The 20807-nt window shown below is 39.2% G+C and overlaps 1 protein-coding gene across 3 annotated transcripts in view; it reads left to right on the forward strand.

Moving 5' to 3' along the window:
- LOC111324465 (potassium channel subfamily T member 1-like) overlaps window positions 1-20807 on the forward strand; it is a 39770-nt gene that overhangs the window by 10185 nt on the left and 8778 nt on the right. The window contains exons 3-21 of one of the 3 annotated variants that reach the window (XM_088755855.1): window positions 1219-1298; window positions 1904-2003; window positions 8019-8084; window positions 8554-8608; window positions 9393-9452; window positions 9563-9640; window positions 9780-9863; window positions 9989-10083; window positions 10202-10382; window positions 13637-13801; window positions 14919-15055; window positions 15265-15328; window positions 15578-15686; window positions 16284-16392; window positions 17268-17408; window positions 17691-17953; window positions 18845-19109; window positions 19511-19619; window positions 19919-20094. In XM_088755855.1, the coding sequence (XP_088611981.1) occupies window positions 1219-1298; window positions 1904-2003; window positions 8019-8084; window positions 8554-8608; window positions 9393-9452; window positions 9563-9640; window positions 9780-9863; window positions 9989-10083; window positions 10202-10382; window positions 13637-13801; window positions 14919-15055; window positions 15265-15328; window positions 15578-15686; window positions 16284-16392; window positions 17268-17408; window positions 17691-17953; window positions 18845-19109; window positions 19511-19619; window positions 19919-20094 (2337 nt within the window). Of the gene's footprint in view, window positions 1-1218; window positions 1299-1903; window positions 2004-8018; window positions 8085-8553; window positions 8609-9392; window positions 9453-9562; window positions 9641-9779; window positions 9864-9988; window positions 10084-10201; window positions 10383-13636; window positions 13802-14918; window positions 15056-15264; window positions 15329-15577; window positions 15687-16283; window positions 16393-17267; window positions 17409-17690; window positions 17954-18841; window positions 19110-19510; window positions 19620-19918; window positions 20095-20807 lie in introns of all 3 variants that reach the window. The other 2 variants (XM_088755854.1, XM_088755856.1) reach the window with 2 other exon arrangements.

Here is a 20807-nt window from a genome sequence, read left to right on the forward strand (position 1 = left end):
AAAAATATTTAAATAAATGTTAAAATAAAAACGATACTTGTTATTAAAATTGGATATGCGTATTCGGTATTTGTTTGTTTCTTCATGTAGATTTATTTTGTGATACAAAAACTTTTAGAGAACTGCAGCTGGGTTAATGCCGTTTTCCCCAAAACAATTGATCTCATTAACTTCTTTGCTATTGTAGTCTTTAAAAATCTCTTTGAGGTAAGGCTGCCTAATCTTCTGAATATATTACTGAATGTAATCTCAAAGTGGATCAGACTGTTGAAAGTAAAGGTGCCCTTTTATTTGGCCAGTAAAATTTCCGATTATTATTTATTCTTGAAATATCCAAGAACGTTTGCATTTTTAGTGTAAAGTATAGACACAAAGTTGCTTTCCTTTATGGAATGAATTGTGAATTCAAAGTATTATCCTTTGATATTTGTTTAATTTTTTTTTTCTCATTTGGCTATGCAAGCTTGTGAAAATTTAAGTGAGCCAGTTTTTTCTCGTGGATGAGAGGAAAATTGCAGTTACATTACAAAAATTTATTTGACAGTTTCTCTAGATGGTGGATGTAGGTTTTCCCAGCTCAATTAATAATCATGGACATTGATCTTGAGTCACTGTTAATTCAACCACAAATAATGTCACAATATTCTTACCTCTGTCAATATTGAGCTTTGAGATATTTTATTCCTGGGTGTGCTGGTTTGAATAAATTTTAGGGCCGGAAACACTATCCCCTTTTATTGATTTCTCTGTTCAAAACTGTTTTCAATGACAATAAGAAGGCTAGACTTAGATATCAAGTATTGTATACATTTTAATGGATTTTTAAGTATTTCTCATACTTGTCAACCTTTTATAAATGTCTTTTTATGGCATATATTGTCTTTTCAGTCAAGTATAATGCTTAGAAGCTATGATTTTCACCCAGTTTAATATTAACCCTTAAACTACCATAAGCAGTGAACTTTTAATGTACATGTAACTTCTCCCTGCAATGAAATCCATTCATAATTCAGAAAACAGGTAATGAGAGTATTCAAACTTATCAGGTAGGCATTGTCATCTTGATCTTACACCAAATTCTTGTAACTAATTTACATGTAGATGTATAGTAGCCAAAGAGAAAAATTAACAATCAAATCTTGTGATTTTAACGGTTAAGTTATATGCTTTAATTCTTAAAAATGTCAAAATTTCTCTAATAACTTTTTAATTTCACAGGGTGCGTGTTGAGCACTATGTCCATGACAAGTCATTTAAAGAAAGAGTTAAATTCTATTTTGTAACTAATCAAAGATCTAGTAAGTGATATTAATAATTAGAAATTAAAATCACTGTTATTAACACATGCATCAAAACTAAGATTAATTTAATTTGGTAGTTTCTTATGACAGTTAATTGTGTCAATTTTGAAAATTTATGCTCTGGTTAAACTGATTATTTTCACCCAGCATGTACATTGATTCCTAAATCAGTTGTGTAATTTGATATTGATAAAAGTACCTTAAAAATCTCTGTTACCAGTCAATTTTTTACTGGTGTTATCTTTATAATGAAGTGAAACAAAAAAGTCTTCTCATCAGGACCACTTCTCATGTGACCAAATATCTTCATCAGCAACCAAACCTACCTCGATTAAAACAGGATTAAATATTAATAAACTGAATTATGTGAGAATTGTATGAACCTTAAATATGTTAATTCATGTAAACTGGAGGTAAATTGACACTTATTCTACAGAGAAATTATTTTAAAACATTTCATAAGTTTTAGTGATCCACCGATGGTTAACAACACAGGTAAATTAAGAATGAAAAGAATACCTTGTTTTATCAACCTCTTTTGTTTGATATGTGCTCTTAAAATTTATCCCTTTAATAACAGCTGTGATCAATTATTTGTCTAGGTATAAGATGGCAAATACTTCGCTTCACTCTAAAGATAGTGTCATGTGTATTGTATGTGATCCGGAGCGTCTATGATGTAGACCCAAAGCGTGCTGGCGGGTAGGTTTATATGGCCATTCATTAGTATTAAGTATCGAACATTAAGTATCCTCATTTGTGAATAAATAACTTGACTGTGCGATCTTTGTTCAAGGTGCTAGGCCTAGTTGTTTAAAGGGCCTAAAACACTATGTGGCAGATAAATCAGTATCTAGTGGATAATTGTCAACAAAACAAAGCACACTGTCCATGGGATAGAAATTTATCTGGTGGATATAGTTGTAGTGTCGTTACATAATATGGTCATACGCTAGGGCCCGGATGTTAACGCATGAGGCGAGCTAGGGAAGCGAGTGTAGATATATAGTAGTGAGAGCATGAATTAAAGGAGCATTCGAGTAGAGCACTCGCCTGTATTCAAAGCCACTTGCCCTCCATTACATTGGCGACGAGGATTCAGAGCCCAACACAGCGTATGATTTTAGATGATCTTCATACCAAAGACGTGTGAGAGACATGGCCACAGCGCTACCCGCATTTCCCAAGTTTGATGTCTCTGAAACGAGCACACAAGCTACACGATGGAAGAAATGGCTCTCCAGATTCCGCAACCTACTGGTCGCAATGAACGTGACGAATAAGCGAAGACAATGAGCTCTTCTACTCCACTATGCTGGCGCAGCGACGAATGAGATTTTTGACACGCTCCCCAACACGACAGTGGGAGAAGACGATGATCCGCTTGAAAAAGCCATGCAAGCCTTGACGATTTATTTCACTCCCAAACAAAACCGTCAGTATGAAATTTATGTTTTTCGTCAAGCCAAGCAAGAAAGGAATGAAACCATCTCAGCATTTCACACCAGGCTGAGACAGTTGGCTGCTACTTGGGAATTTGATGATGTAGATCGTGAGATCAAAATCCAAATAGTTCAAAGCTGCAGTTCTCACAAGCTGCATACGAAAGCACTTGAGAATCCAACGTACACCCTAACACAACTGCTGGATGCTGGAAGGGCCATGGAACTTTCCAAAACACAAGCTGCTAAGATTGAGGAGAATCAATCGGTCAACAATTTGTCTTCACGTCATGGGAATTGAAGACGAAGGGATCGGAAATCAAACAAAGATGGCGGATGTCAAACCGAGAAGAAATCACGTGACCGGAAATCACGCAACGGTGGTCATGAAGACCAGAAATCAAGCCCAAAATGCCGTAATTGTGGTGGTAATTACCCCCATCGTGGAGGAAAAACATCCTGCCCTGCCTCTCAGGCCACCTGCCGAGGCTGTGGAAAATTGAACCACTTTGAGGCCGTATGCCAATCCAAGGACAAAGGTGAATCAAGGGACACGCGCCGTTCCACCTTACACAAAGTTGGTGAAGAAGAGTCGAGCGACGAAGAGGAAGTATACACCCTCTCTCTAGGCACAAAGGCATTGAAAGATCAACCCTTCTTTAAGATTTAAGTGTGTGGCACACCTGTGACAATGATGGCAGACTCTGGAGCAAGTATTAACATTCTGGATGAGAAGGAGTACCGCAGGCTACCCAACCGCCTTAACCTCGAGCCAAGCAACGTAAAGATATATGGCTATCAATCAAAGGCCCCCTTTCGTGTCCTTGGAAAATTCACCACCGCACTCGAGTCAGAAACAAAGAAGCTTAGTGACAGGTTATATGTTATAATAGGATCTGGTGGCTCCCTGCTAATCTGGAGGGCTTCACAAGGGCTTAACCTACTTCAAACTGTTCAGCAAATCGGAGGCCAACTGTCAAAAGCGAGAACAAATGCGCCCGAAAATCTGATTGAGGAATACGATGACCTGTTCCATGGACTAGGCAAGCTCAAGAACTATCAGATAAAGCTGCACATCGACGAAAATGTACCACCTGTTGGACAACCGCACAGAAGAGTCTCCTTCCATGTGGGTAAGCAGTTAGAAGAGCAGCTACAACACAATGAAGAGTTAGGTGTGATTGAACATATTGAAGGCCCCACACCCTGGGTGTCTCCTATAGTGGTTGCTCCGAAGCCAAAATCTCCAGGCAAGGTATGCGTGTGTGTGCATATGCGCCAGGCGAACAAGGTGATAAGACGTGAGCATCACGTCACACCCACTATCAAAGAGATGATTGGAGACTTGAATGGAGTTAAGGTCTTTACCAATCTAGATCTTAACCAGGGTTACAACCAGCTCGAATTGGCACTGGAGTCTCGATACATCACCACCTTTGGTACCCACATGGGCTTAATGCGCTACAAGTGTCTCAACTTTGGAATATCAAGTGCAGCTGAAATCTTCCAAAATGTGATCTGAGAGACTCTGGAAGGCATTGATTGTGCGAAAAACATCAGTGATGACATCCTGGTCTTTGGCAAGTCACATGAAGAACATGATCAGAACCTAAGGGCTGTCTTCCAGCATTTAAGAGAGAAAGGCCTGACCCTCAACAAGAGCAAGGGTGAGTACAGCAAAGACAAGTTGGAATTCTTTGGGTACGTGTTCTCTAAAGACAGCATAGCATCAGACCCGAAGAAAGTTGAAGAAGTGGTCAATCTTTCGACACCATCCACAGCATCAGAGGTTCGCAGCCTGCTGGGGATGACAAATTACTGTTCAAGATTCATCCCAGATTATGCCACTAAAACTGAGCCCCTACGCAAGCTGACCCACAAGGACCAACCGTGGTGTTGGACAACAGAGCACGACTGGGCAGTTAACCAGCTGAGAGAAGCACTATCCAGCACACCCGTCACTGCCTATTTTGATCCGGAAAAGGAAACAGAAATCTCGGTTGATGCCAGTCCAGTAGGCTTAGCTGCCATTCTCTCACAAGTTGACCAGAAGACCGAAGAAAGACATGTGGTCACCTATGCAAGTCGTTCCCTTACAGCAACCGAACAGCGGTACAGCCAAACAGAACGGGAGGCCCTCGCCGTGGTTTGGGCTTGTGAGGACTTACACTTGTATGTCTATGGGAAGCCTATTACAGTCTACACAGACCACAAACCCCTGGTGACCATCTATGACAATCCAAGTTCTAAGCCTTCCGCACGAATTGAAAGATGGGCACTAAGACTTCAGCCATATCAGGTCACAGTCAAGTATAGTAGAGGTGAAACAAACCCGGCAGACTACTTGTCACGGCACCCGGCAAAGAATGCAGCCCAAACGACCCATCAGCAGAAGATAGCAGAGGAGTACATCAATTACCTAGCGACTACTTCGACTCCCAAAGCTTTGAAGACACAAGACATTGAAGCAGCTACTCAAGCTGATGCCACCCTTCAAGGCATAGCCGAGGCTATCATGAAAGGCAACTGGCACCTTGTAGTCAAACGCCCTGGTGTCAACCTTACCGAGTTTCGACTCCTAGAAAGAGTGAAGGACGAGCTAGCGGTAAGTGCATCAGGCAACCTCATCCTGCATGGAACCCGCATAGTTATCCCAAAGAGTTTACAGGAACACGTGGTTAACCTAGCACATGAAGGCCATCAAGGGCTCGTAAAAACCAAGTCTCTATTGCATGAGAAAGTCTGGTTCTGGAACATCGACAAACTGGTGGAAAGCAAGGTTAGGTCATGCAGCGCGTGCCTGATCACTACTCCTGAATGCAAGAGAGAACCCCTACAGATGTCACCACTCCCAGCAGCTCCATGGAAAGAACTCATTGTGGACTTTGCTAACCTTCTGAATCAAGAGTACCTACTTATGATTACGGGCGACTACTCCAGATACCCAGTGGTAGAGATAGTAAAATTGACCTCAGCAGCAATGGTAATACCTAAGCTAGACAAAATGTTCTCGGAATTTGGAGTTCCAGACGTAGTCAAGTCCAACAATGGTCCCCCGTTCAACAGCAAGGAATTCGCGTCATTTGCAGATGACCTTGGCTTCAAGCATCAAAAAGTCACTCCAAAATGGGCCAGAACAAATGGAGAAGTCAAACGATTTGTGTGCACCGTAAAGAAAGTCATCAAGACAGTGAAGTTAGAATGTAAGAACCCCAAACAGGAGCTGAACAGGCTACTAAGAAACTACCGCGCCACACCACACAGTACAACGAGAGTGGCTCCAGCAACAGCACTATTTGGAAGACCGATGAAGATGAAACTTCCCGAGTTGACAACACCCCGGTCAGCAAAGGCTAAGATTAAGAAGCACGCAGACAACAAGCGTTATGTAAAGCCTTCAACCATCAAAGAAGGTGACACAGTGTTTGTCAAGAGAGACGACTCTAGGAAGAAAAGTGACACGCCGTATGACCCCAGGCCGCACATCATCGTAGGGAAGAAGGGATCCATGGTGACTGCACAAGATGATGATGGCGTTCAGGTGACAAGGAACTCTTCGTTCTTCAAGAATGTCCCTGTGGCAGCAGAAGAAAACGCTACTACAGAGACCGGCAAGGATCTTGTTGACGTTACACCTGATGTTACACCTGAAGCCGCAGATGCACCGATGCAGGCTGATGTCCCACCGTCGAGATGCTATCCGCTGCGTGTGCGAACACGCCCAGTCAAATTGGACGACTATGTTTGTGGCTGAAAAGCGGACAGCATGTGAACTGTTGAAGACTTTGTTTAGAGTTGTGTTTGGACTCCTTTAAGCCTTAGAAACATTGAACACTTTTGCAATCCTGTTAGGCCTTAAGGACTTTGAAACTCAATTTGCTTTGTTTCCTTTTAAGTTGCATATCATGCCAGGCGGGTTTTTGCTTCAAAGAGGGGAGAGATGTAGTGTCGTTACCTAATACGGTCATACGCTAGGGCCCGGATGTTAACGCATGAGGCGAGCTAGGGAAGCGAGTGTAGATATATAGTAGTGAGAGCATGAATTAAAGGAGCGTTCGAGTAGAGCACTCGCCTGTATTCAAAGCCACTTGCCCTCCATTACAATAGTGTTATCCATCCTTCAAACAGCTGGGGCCTTGTCTCTAGAGGAGTGTTGAAATGAGGAAAAAAGCCTGTTTTGGTTTATACAAATACATGCAAATTTAAAATGTCACAAACTAGTTGTGAACATGCTCACATCTCAACTCACCTGATAACCAGTGCTGTTACCATAATTTCCGGCCGTTTACCCACACGGTCGATTACCTGCACCGGCTGATTATTGCATATGGCGAAAAAAAAAAAAAAGTCAACAGATTACCTGCACTGGTAGAAAACCCGCACCTTAAAAGCAGAGAAAATTTGTACAAAAAGGCTCTAGAATTCATAATGTTTCACTCTCGACAGAATGTGAATTCGTGGCCACATTTTGTGCGAGCGATTGTTCAACGCCATGTTGAATTGTTGATTTCTCAAAAAAATCGATATCTCCAGTTCTACTGGGCTTAACAAGTCCCTTAAAACGGGAAAATTCTCTTCAGCTCAAGCTAGTGTTTACTGGAAATTTGTTACTGATGCCCTGGATACCCTTAGATTATTTTTGTCGCCATCAAGATTTTGTGTACATGCGTGCTGATAAAAATCTGTTCGTCGTGCAACTAATTGTGCTTGAAATAAACTTGAGTTGGCATCATGTTTTTGTGCCGCTTTGTAGCACTCTTAATACAGTAAAATTCATTTGAGAGGTGGAAACGCAGATAGGTGAGAATTTTTTTCAGTTCAACTACCAGTAGATTTCAAAATTGTCACATAACCCGCATCTCCCTATAACCCGCAGTGGTGCATGTTTAGGCAAAATCAACAGATTACCTGCAGGTAAATGGCTGGAAATTATGGTACCTGTAGCATCTTTGTTATTTTATAAGCATTGTTGTTTTCATTGAAGACTTAACTTCTACAAATACTATAATAATGATTTACTCTCAGAAGTTATCAACATGTAACTTCTCCCTGTAATATCTATACTGGTACATTATCCTGCAAATAGGAAATGAAAATACTCAAAACTTATTTTGGGTATTATTTTAAAACTGTTAATTGTTATCTTGATCTAATACCAAACTCTCATCTGTAATTTTCAAGGAAGTGTATAGCAGATAGAGAGGAGAATTAACAATCAGATCTTGGGAGTTGTGGGGTTAACTTTATTTTTTGTGACTTTGATCTCAATTAACAGTTCTGGTTGTCCAGATAATAGAACTGCCAACCCTGAGTGGGCTTGTCCTGTATATCCTGGAGAGAAGTAAGTTTTTATACGCTCTATTTTCCTTTAGAAAGAACCTCCTCAAGTTTAATACATCAGGGCTTTTGGGTATGGAATTTAGTAGCAGGAAAATAGAGCTAGAAAGGGATAGTCGGGAGAATACTCTTCATGTTGTCTGAATTGAAAATATTAGCTCAGCAAGGGAATTCTGTGTAGTAATAAGGGGGATCCAAGGTAATCTTTAAAAGAAAAAGTCACCTTTTGGCAACCTTTACTGGTAATACAGTCATCCTAGGAAGAGAGTTTGGTCACTGAATAAAACAGCCTTTTAACGGATTAGGACACTTGCTTTTGAAATTGTGATGGTTTAGTGAGCAGAAAGCTAACTTTGCAACACTTTCAAATTTTTCAATTTTTGCCGAACTAGAATTAAAATTAATCTAATTTCTGATGTCTGATACTGGGGCTTTGGCACATTATAGCATTTTTACTTGTTCTCTCTCAACAGATATTGGTGGTCATTGCTGTGGGTTGACAGACCACCTTTGATATGGATTTTACAGGTACAGGTGTTGAAGTGAATAACCAGTAACAGTCTAATAATAATAAAAATAGTAATAGTAATAATAAATAATAATAATAATATGATATATCATTCTTCTGTCTTGTGATATGACATTCATAATTAAGGTGCTCTACTGTTAGTTTAATTATCTAGAAAGTATATTTTCTCTTCAATTCAGCGCTTGTTAAAAAGCTGACATTTCAACCTTAAAACTCTGTTATGGGAATATTTGGTGGGTTACTACAGAGAAAAAGATGGCATGTCCTGTCAAATCTCACCATGTTCATGGGGCTGAAGCACCCATACCCAAAAATTCTTGTTCCCAAAGGTTGCAAAGAGTTACTGGATAAAACCACTTTCCCACTAAAACACACATCAAACATTTAAACATTAAGGGAATAGTTGTGAGGGAAGATTGAGATCCTGATTGGTTGTAGCAAGCCGCATTGATCAGGCTGATATGAGGGGGTCTTAATTGATATGTGAAAATTGCTGATTTACAAGTTCTAGCTCAAAGGCTTTGATTCAAATGACCTTGAAAACCACAAGGAGTCAAGAAGAACTGAAAGCCAATAGAGCAGTTGTGAAAAATTTACTTATTGTAATGTTAATTTCCTAATTGCCATTTGTTAAGATGCAAACTCTAAACAGTTCAGTCTTAAAATGTACTTTCCATGCCTAATCAAGAAAGTTCTCATCATACTTTTTGACCTTTTAGGTAATGTGAGACAGAAAGAATTGTGTCAAGTGGTTTTTTGTTTTTTTCTTTATTTGGTTTGCAGACAATCATTGCAGTTTACAGTATGCTGGAAGCCATCTTACTAAGTTACTTAACCTTCAAGGTACAGTGGAGTAATTCCTTATTTTAATGCACCTAATTTGAAAGGCTTTTGATTTCATACTTTTCATGCAATACTTCTTATGACATTTTTACCTTTTCCCTAATTTCCAGGGAGGTTCAGTTATTGGTCAAATTGTAAATAGTCTCCTTATTGCAGAGGTTTTGTTAGGAATGCCTTTCTTAATATCTGTAAGTATTATCAATATATGTTTCATGGCTGTCAAAAATTTTACGTTTGAAGTTTTTGTCCATCTTTCAGAATAATTTGAAGTTATTCTGCCCAAATTTGAACTATTTTCATACTTGTTTAATTGATTTTCTGTTGCAGATATTTTATAGCAGACTGAGAAATTTGTGGATACCTTTGTTTTTAAATATTTGGCTTGCCAAGAATACATTGGATGCCATGCTTGTGAGTATAATTGTTTATTATGGGGAAGAGCGTCTCATTCTTTCTTAATTGTAACTTGATAGACACTACATGTACTAAAATGCAAAGTGAAGGTAAGAAATATTTGATTGGTTGTTGCTTTACAGAATGATCTTCACCGACTTGCTTTGCGTCAGCAGTCAGCAGTATCCCAAAAAGTTCTTGTTGTAATTGGAACTGTTTGCTGTATCTTATTCACTGGGTAAGATTGAACTTTAACAATTTTATCAGTTGAGAAACTAAAGTTTAATGTTATTTTTCAACAATATGATGATATTGCCTTCACTAATGAATAAATGATTTAACTATTCATTTGACAGAATATGTGGCATTCATCACCTTGAGAGACCTGCTTCACAGTGGGACTTTTTTGAGTGTATCTGGTTTGTGATGGTCACCTTTAGTACAGTGGGTTATGGTGAATATACTCCAAGTGACTGGCCAGCAAGGATGTTTGTTATGATCATGATAGCCTGTGCTATCATTATGCTACCCATTGAGGTGAGGATCTGTTGACTGAGGGAGTTAGGAAACACAGTGTTAGTTGGTCTGATTCAGTTCTAAAAGTGTAGAATTGACCATTTTACAGTTGTGTACTTAGTTGCCAAGCCTTTGATTCAGAGTGAGGCTGAAGGTGACCTTGTTGTCATAGAGACCTGTATCTACTTAGCATGATAACAAAGTGATTTACATACATATGGCACGATCCTCGCAGTAGATAGCGCTATTTAAGCAATAGCGAAAATCAGACCTGAAAAAAATCAGGCCTGTATGGGATTCGAACCACTGACCTCTGCGATACTAGTGCAGCGCTCTACCAATTGAGCTAACAAGCCAACTGGGAGCAGGCTGTTAAGTTGATTAGTAATAAACCCGTGAAAGTGATAATTCAGATACAATGAACTTCATATGAGAAGGTGTAGTCTGATCGTCCGGGTGAGTGTAGTCCTGAGAAGGACTGTTGTCGGTGGCAGTGACTGACGTTTCGACAACCTGTGCGGAAGTCATCATCAGAGTCAAGTGAATGATTGTTGTCAGTAGAATGTTCTTATTCCAGTTCGTGTGAAATGATCGGTTGGTTTTGCCGTGATGTTATTGGCTGTAAGACTCAAGTGACGTAAGTCGTTCGTGATTGGTCTGTTTCGGTCTGTCGGTAAAGCTAGGTTGTTCTTTTTCGGTCGTTTGTGATGTTTATGTCGTGAATGAGTCGTTTGTATGGGGCGGGTAGTTGTTGACATCTGTTTAGGGGAGTCTGTTCTAAGTTAGTAAACCAGCTTTCCAGAGTCAGTCGTTGAAAATAGTCAGTGCTGTAGGTTAGGCATTGCGCAGAGTCCCAGTCAATGTTGTGGTTGGTAAGTCGATGGTGTTCAGCAATGTGATTGCTGACATCACCTTTCCTCATCGTCCATCTGTGTTCAGTCAGTCTTGTTGTGAGGTTTCTGCCAGTCTCACCGATGTAGGAGACTGTTCAGATACCTGATGACTACAAACTAGTGTCATTTGATGTGAAATCACTGTTCACAAGTATTCCACTTCAATTAGCATTACAATGCACTGAGACTGCAATCCGAAAATCTACCGAACCACTACCGCTACCGACAGACGACATCATGGACTTGCTAAACATTTGCCTAACGTCTACTTACTTTCAGTACAACGGTAAACACTACAAACAGTTACACGGCACTGCCATGGGGTCTCCAGTTTCTGTTGTTATAGCAGAAATTGTGATGCAGAACATCGAGGAACGCGCCCTTTCGACTTGCCGACAAACGATACCGCTTTGGTTACGTTACGTTGACGACACATTCACCGCCGTTCGACAGGACGAAATTGACGCATTCCACAACCACCTTAACGAACAAAACACTGACATACAGTTTACCAGAGAAGTCAAAGAAAATGGCAAACTTCCTTTTCTAGACTGCCTGGTAAGCCACAACGACAACTCATTACGAACGACAGTTTACAGGAAACCGACACACACCGACAGATTAGTAGACGAGTCATCCTACAACCCTACATCACACAAAGCCACAACTATCAGAGCTCTAACACGACGCGCACAACTAGTATGTGACTCGACAGACAGCTTATCCGACGAGAACAAATACCTTCACCGTGTTTTTACGAAGAACAACTACAACAACGACTTCATCCGACGAAACACTCACCGACCCACTACCACTACCGAAACAAATGACACCGCAACCCCTACGACTACAGCAACCATACCGTACATAAAAGGTATGTCTGAAAACATCTTGCGCATCTTACTACCCTTCAATATCCGCGTCGCCCACAAACCCATCACCACACTACGTCAGTTACTAACCAACGTTAAAGACAAAGACGAACCGAGGAACAGACAGGGAACGATTTATAAGATCAATTGTTCCGACTGCCAAGCCTCCTACATCGGTGAGACTGGCAGAAACCTCACAACAAGACTGACTGAACACAGACGGGCGACGAGGAAAGGTGATGTCAGCAATCACATTGCTGAACACCATCGACTTACCAACCACAACATTGACTGGGACTCTGCGCAATGCCTAACCTACAGCACTGACTATTTTCAACGACTGACTCTGGAAAGCTGGTTTACTAACTTAGAACAGACTCCCCTAAACAGATGTCAACAACTACCCGCCCCATACAAACGACTCATTCACGACATAAACATCACAAACGACCGAAAAAGAACAACCTAGCTTTACCGACAGACCGAAACAGACCAATCACGAACGACTTACGTCACTTGAGTCTTACAGCCAATAACATCACGGCAAAACCAACCGATCATTTCACACGAACTGGAATAAGAACATTCTACTGACAACAATCATTCACTTGACTCTGATGATGACTTCCGCACAGGTTGTTGAAACGTCAGTCACTGCCACCGACAACAGTCCTTCTCAGGACTACACTCACCCGGACGATCAGACTACACCTTCACATGTTACCCCCGGGTTCAAACCATTTACTGCAGAACTTCATATGAACTTCATATATTTCATTGTATCTGAAAGTGATTTACATTTGAAAGGTAGCAAGGTTTGTATCATAACAAGGTCAGCCCTAGCCTCACTCCCATTCAAAGGCTTGGCAACCAAGCACACAACTGTAAAATGGACTATTGACTAGCAGATGGAGTGCATTGTAGTCAAGTGTTGCAAAACCAGAACCAATTAGCACATTGTACTCACAACAGCCAATCAGGAACAAAAGAAAATGTCTCTAAAAGATGATAAAAACTCCAAGTGAGAACAAGAAAACTCTTTAAGTATAGGACAATTTAACACAGGTAACAAAACCACGACTGGTAGTACTTTGAATCTTATTAGCAGAGAGTGTGGCACATATCTTATCAAAATTCTCACAAAACAACAGTAATTTAAACTTAATGCAGTGTGAAACTCAATTGAGTCCATAAGATAAACTGCATATTAAAGAATCTCTGATGAATGGTTAGTTTTTTTCTGTCGGGGAATAGACTCACAGCAGATGTATAGTGAAAAAAAGTTGTGCTGAAATATTCACAAGATTTTTCCATATTTAGCAATGGAAAGGCTTGCTGATGAGGTGAATACCTATGGCTTTGAACACAATCATTTTAGGGCTCCAAATTCAATTTTTTAATAGGTTGCCTTTTGGTGACCTTAAATGTAAAATGATCTCTATAAAAAGTTTTGGTCTCCTTATCAATGCATAATGATTGTTATAAGTTTATTTTTGAATTATTTTCTTAGTTGGAGCAGCTGGCCTTCTTGCTAGTCTCTCGTCAGAAAGAGGGTGGTACATTTAATCGCATGCTGGCTGGTTCTGAAAAACATGTGGTATTATGTGCAACAATACTACGGCCAACTATGCTTATTGACTTCTTGAATGAGTTTTATGCTGATGCCAGCTTACAGGTTTGTACATTTTCTTTGTTAATTTTATAATGACATTTTCTTTGAATGGTCTGAAATTGCAGGCAAATGAAATAAGATACAAGCATAGAGTAGGGTGAAATGCCCGATACTAATTTGTGTAAACAAAATGATTTTGTGTCCAAATAGTTTTCTCTATAGTCGAAGTTTTATGCTTGACAGTAAACAAAAACACCAGGGCCTACTGTAATTTCCGGCCATTTACCCGCAGGTAATCTGTTGATTTGGCCTTAAATACGCGCCTCTGTGGGTAATAGGGAGGTGCGGGTTATTTGACAATTTTGAAATCTACTGGCGGTTGAATTGAAGAAAATTCTCACCTACCTGCGTTTCCACCTCTCAAATGAATTTTATTGTATTAAGAGTGCCACAAAGTGGCATGAAAACATGATGCCGACTCGAGTTTATTTCAAGCACAATTAGTTGCATGACGAACAATTACTATCGGCACTCGTGTAAACAAAATCTTGATGGTCACAAAAATTAACCAAGGATAACCGGCGCATCAGTAACAAATTTCCAGTTAACACTAGCTTCAGCTGAAGAGAATTTTACCGTTTTACATGTAAGGGACTTTTTAGGCCCAGTAGAACCAGAGATATCGATTTTTTTGAGAAATCAACATGGCGTTGAACGATCGTTCCCACAAAATGTGGCCACAAATTCGCATTCTGTCAAGTATGCAACGTTGTGAATTGTAGAGCACATTTGTACAAATTTCCTTTGTTTTTAAGGTGCGGGTTATCCACCAGTGTGGGTTATCTGTTGACTTTTTTTTTTTGCTGCATGCAATAATCTGCTGGTGCAGGTAATCGGCCATGCGGGTAAACGGTTGGAAATTACAGTAAATATTTGAAAGAGCAATAGAGGTAATCCATATGAAGCTACCATGTTGATTACTGAGCTATAAATTTTGTAAGCCATGTCCCTGGATACATATCAAGTCCAGAATCATAGATGACAATGATGGCTTTTCATTTTCTCTGGGGTTTACTTGTGATGGACTGGTGTTCTGCCAAGAAAGCTATGGGAACAGGGATAAGCACTTCAAGTATTGAGCCATTTAAGCCTTTTCTGTAGCTTTTGTGTTATCTCATAGGATTCCCATGTGGTTTTACTCTGTCCATCAGAGCTCGACAGCACACTTAGAATCCTTTTACAAGTGCCGCTATGGTCCCAGAGAGTCACTTACTTAAAAGGATCTGCACTCATTGATGAAGACCTTATAAGAGCCAGGTAAGAGAAAAAAATGAAACAAATTATTTTAGTTGTGTACAACATGCCAGGAGTTGAATATAGGGTGATTGATAATCCAATCCAACTGGTAGGGGGCGTAGACCCAGGGTCACCCTATCACAAGTTCAGTGTTGCAACCACTCAGTCGTGGCAGGCTTATTTTGATACCATATTGTGATGTTTAATTCAATTTAGTGCTTTATTGTCAGGGTTGAAGATGCTGGTGGATGCTTCATCCTCACTGACAGATATGCAGTTGACAGGGAGGCTGCTGTAAGTTGGAATGAGTAGTTCTTGATGGTTATCCCCTGTACTGTCTGTCACTCTCTTCTAATTTACATATACATCTAAAATTCTGATGAGTCCCTCTGGCAGAATTTTTTGGTGTTTCAGTCATGAAGTTTCCAAGGAATTAATGAATGGTTCTTCTTAAATAAGAAAGAAATCCTGTAAATAATTTATCAGTCGAATTTATTTAAAGTTAATGTGGATGTTGTGCATGAAACAGCTGTTCTCATTTAGGACAAGCACACCATTTTGAGGACATGGGCTATTCAGGACTTTGCTCCACATACTCCATTGTATGTACAGATCCTCAAGCCAGAGAACAAGTTTCATGTCAGCTTTGCAGGTTAGAGAATTGATGTTCCCATCTTTCAAATATTTAATTTGAAGCCATTGTTTGAAGACAGTCTTTACTTGATCAATTACTAGTGAGAATCGTAATTACTAAGAAAAAGACAATTTGAGGTAAAATCACAGTTTTTTTTTGGTGAGCAAACCTAGCTCCTCAATTTCAATGACTGTGTAACTCAACTCTCTACAATGCTAGTTACTGAATCAAATTTTTGTAGAGCTATTTAATACCTGACCCTTTAACTTCCATGAGTGATCAAGACAGAATTTCTCCTTACAATATCAATACAACATCAAGCAGACAAGCAATGAGAATAAATATTAACTAGGGGAATATTAGTTGATCCAGTATCAGATTCTCCAAAGTAACATAAGAACTGTATGTTGGGTAGTAAGGAGAGTTACTAATGAGATCATGGGAGTTAAAGGGGCTAAAGCATTAATTTACCACCCATTGTTTTGGAAGATACAACAAAAACTTGTTCAATTACATGCAGCATTCATTGGGATGCATGATAGCGCACTAGTACTTCTAATTTTTTACAGTTGACAACTCTTTCAATTGATACCATTGTGTTATGGTCATTTTCAGAGCATGTTGTCTGTGAAGATGAAGTCAAACATGCACTCTTAGCTAGTAATTGTGTTTGCCCAGGAATTTCCACATTTTTCACTCTGCTTCTTCACACCCTTCATGAACAGTAAGTTAGATTGCTATCTATTTTAAGTTAAGCTTTTTAACATTTATTCAGTACAGTGGTGTTGTGTAGGGGCTGTATGACCATTACAGAAAGGAATCAGCAAAGCTGTAATTTTTGGTGTATAAGTTTTTGCTCATGCTTCAATTGTTGAATGGAAACTGCTAAGTGTCCAAACACTACTGTGATGTGAAATACTCAGCTCCTCAAGAGAAGGAGTTTTTTTTATTATAGTTTTTGATGTTTCATTTTGTGCTAATTGCAGTTTGATCACTGTTCAAGATTCCCTCATACAAAACTGACTATTCTGATTCAGGGGAAAAAAAGCAATGACTTCCACCTAATTTCAAGTTTTAGTTTAAAGTTCAATTTAGTGAAAAGGGTCTTGTTTTTCTCCTTCAGAGCACTTTTCAATTGAATGTCGTGAAAACAAAACCAAGCAAATCACAATGGCCGTTCAGAAGAAAAGAAAATACCCTTAAGAGCCAATGAGAACTCAAAGTAAAAAACAAGTTAACTGCCTAACATGTGGGAAAATGTGGGCGACCAAGTTGTGATTGGTTTTAGTTTTGCATCTGATTGGTTGAGAAAGTGGCATGAGTTTTCTGGACCAATCACAGAGCAAAGTTGAGCAAAACCAATACAATCTTCAACACTTAATTGAAAATGGCTGCAATGTTATTGGTTAGATTTGTTTAATTGACCATTGTAATGGTAGCAGCAGGGTAAGTGTTGAATAAACTGACTCAGGACCATTTTCAGAGTTTCTGATTGCCTGTGTGCAGTTTTAAACATCATAGTCATCATGTTTCTTCTACCCACTGAGTGAATTGATACACATCACTAACTCTGCCTTTGATTTTTTTTTTGTCAACTAGGAGTGGATCAGAAGATTGGCATGAAATATATGGTAAATGTGCAGGAAATGAAATTTATGACATCCGCCTGGAGGACAGTAAGATCTTCAAACCATATGCACAGAAGTCATTTACACATGCTGCTTTTCATGCACACAAGAAGTGAGTAATGATTTTCCATGATTGTTGTGAAGTGGTAATCCTCAAATTATTATATAATTATAAATTGAAACAGAGGTGTTTTAGAGAACATTTTGGGTTGGTAATTTAAACAGATTCTAACGTATGTTAGGGTTTCAAAAAATGAATGAATGTGGAGGTTTCCAAACAGGTGGACTTTTTTAAGTAAATTGATGTTGGTCATAAGAAGAGACGGAAGTTGCAGCCAGAAACCTTTATCTTGTGTGGTATTTCACGTTAGTGTCACTAACTTTACTCCTTTAGGTATGGTGTGACGCTCTTTGCAGTTCATTCAAGTGGAAAAGGCTCCCGCATTCTGTTAAACCCAGGCCCAACCCATACCATGAGTAAGGAGGATCGGTGTTTCTATATCGCCATCTCCAGTGAAGAAGACACCGCATTTAAAGCCTACAAAGAGCCCAAAAACTCAGTTGGTTTATTTAAAGGAAGTTTTCGGCACAAAAATAACTCATTTATCACAGCAAGCTCTGTGGCTCTTGAGCTTAATACAGACTCGTTTGAAGCAGGTATTGCTCAGAAGTCACATACATGCTCATGTTTTAGTCCCTTATACTCTCAAGATCTCGTTAGTAATTCTCCTTACTCTCTGCCATACAATCCTAATGATTTCAGTTAGAGAATTTTGCACAGGATCAAGCTAAAATACTCGGGTTGATTTTTTCTTTATTCTCATCTCTTGTCTGCTTGGCCTTCAAAGGAGAAATTCTGCCTTGATCACTCATGGGAGTCAAAGGGTTTACCTATAAGCAATCAGGTCTTCTGGAAATAGGATATTACATGCATCAAAGTCACTCATTGAGTCTTAATTTAAATTTTGTTTTTCATGTTTTTGAAGAGTGAAAATGAAGCAAAGCATCTCTTTTAGAAAGGGAAGTTTCAACCAAAAAGCATTAAATGTATTTCCCAGTTGACAATTTTCCCAAACATGGGTTACAATCCAAATTGCACCGCTTATGGTAATCACATGTGGGATGCTTTCTATTATGGGTGCCCTTTACTTGTTGCGCTAAACACAAAGCAGTGTTCAAGACCATTTATGGTCGTGAGTTGTGAAAGTGATTTTTGAGTGAACTTGAGAGAACTTTGAGTCTTCTCTGTCATGCGTTCAAAGGCTTAACTCTTTTTTTAAATGGGGATTTTGCATACGGGGCACTGTGATCTCTTAGACTGTTAAACCAACATGCACATACACATGCTGCAATTCCATTTGAGTAATCAGATGGTTCCTAGTATTCTCTTTGAAGTAATTGTTACTTTTCTTAATATTTCTGCTGAATTTGGGTGAGCTTGGACCATGAAATATTACTGAATAAAATTTCCAACCAGTGGTTTGAGTCAATGGTAAGGGCCACAGTTTTACCACACTTAACTACAGTCTTACCACTCTTCTCCAGTAGGACTTAAGTATCTTGATGAGGCTCCAGTTAATGGTGTTGGACATACCAGCTCTGGCGATCAAGTGACGTCCTCAGCATCAGTTAAACTAGAGAAGGGAACTTCTCCCACTAAGCCATCACGAGGAATCAAAGAAGTTGTTTTTGATATAGCAGACTCAAGACGATCATCAAATTCTGAGTATGTATTCAATGAAACAGATTCCGAGGATGAACGACGCGAAGAACAGGAATTTAGTTTGCTGGATGACACCAGTAGGATACCCAGGTAATAGATAGTGGGAGGAATCAGCATAAGGGTCAGAATTTTACCGGCAACTTCCAAACTGCACACAAGTGTCCATAATTTTTTCAAGGGTAAAATTACTTTTCTATGATAAAACAGCTACAGATTGAATAACAGCTTTATGAAATTGCCAATTATATGTTTCCCATTATGGTACTGGTATGAATTTCCTGTGTAGAGTTTGTTGTTGTTGTTTTTTTTTAAATATGCATATCCCGAAAGGAAGGTGTTGACAAATAAGCTCCTGTAATCAGGGAATGACTAAGCTGGACTGTGATATCTAATTGTGGAGAGGGAGAAACCCTGTCTTCCAATTGGTATTATTAAAAAAATTGCATTACATTTGGAAAGCTTCATATTTGACTTGAATGTTTTTCTCCTAGTTATGTGGCTGGAGTTCCTCCTTGTTCTTTGTATATTGGTCGCACTCCTATAAGATGTCATCTTTTGAAAACTCCTAAAAAAGCCTGCTGTTTAGGGCTCAGAAATGAGGTAAGCTTTATGATCTAGACTGAACTAAATACTTTCGTAACAAACTTCAGTGATGAGATTAACAAGGGTCAACGCTGGTTTTAATACAAGTCGTAATTACTTCGAACACTTTTGAACTATTTCTTGACGATTTTTTTTTCGCTTTTACGAATTCCCATTCAATTCCTCCTCAGGAGGGTTTAACGGGAAATAAAAGAGGATATAAAAGAATAGCAGTTACTCGAGGAACCAATCTCGTTGAACATACCACACTCATATTTAAGCATGAATTTCATGTGGATTTTGGGATTTGTTTTCAGGCCTGCTTAGACCGTGATCTTAATGACAGTGCCAGATTACATCAGAGACAAAAGGGAGCTATCATTGTGGCGTCACCTGTAGCTGAGGCTGGATTGTACAACTTTATTTTGCCCCTTAGAGCTTATCAGCGGCCAAAGTGCACCCTGAAACCCATTGTGCTTCTCCTGAAAGAAGAGTAAGTACCAGCTCATGGGGTTATAGATAATGACAGGGACGACTTTTAGTGAGGATGTAGTGGAGAAAGAAGTACATTACTCAGGAGTGACTTTGCATTAGTTCTAAACAGCTGAATTGTAGTTATTTAGAAATCGAGAAACAAACAATTTTTCTTCCATCTTTACTGTCACCGCTGTGGTATTGGATTGATTCTTTTCCCAAGGGTTTGATTTGGAATCTTTTTACTGTGAATCAATTGGTTTAAAAGAGCTACAATGGCTTTTTGCTATCCTTTTTATACCTTTAACTCCAAAGAGTGTCTGGCTTCTAATTCTCCATGAAGTATAACCCATCAATCAAATGTAGATGTCGTGAGAGTGAAGGAAACGATCACCTATTTAAGAAGCTCCTGGTTGTCAAACAAATCATAGTTGATCGATTACCTATGAACAAATTTTCCACGTCAGTGCCATAGAAAATGTAATGGGAACAGTGTGGATAATTTTTTTAAATTTAAAAACTGTGTGGATAATAGAAATGCTAATTTTAGGTTGGAGAGGGGTATTCTTTGCTTCCTTTTTGGTTTATCCTAATATTTGTTTGGGTTCATCAAGCAAACTGTTGACTTGAAATTACATTCTACTGAGATAAATTCTCAATAACACTGCAATTGATTCGAGACGTAGCTGTTTACTGGTTTACTGACATCATTGAATATTTATTGATAATCAT

This window comes from Stylophora pistillata, chromosome 4 (genome assembly GCF_964205215.1).
Source record: "Stylophora pistillata chromosome 4, jaStyPist1.2, whole genome shotgun sequence".
NCBI lineage: Eukaryota > Metazoa > Cnidaria > Anthozoa > Scleractinia > Pocilloporidae > Stylophora > Stylophora pistillata.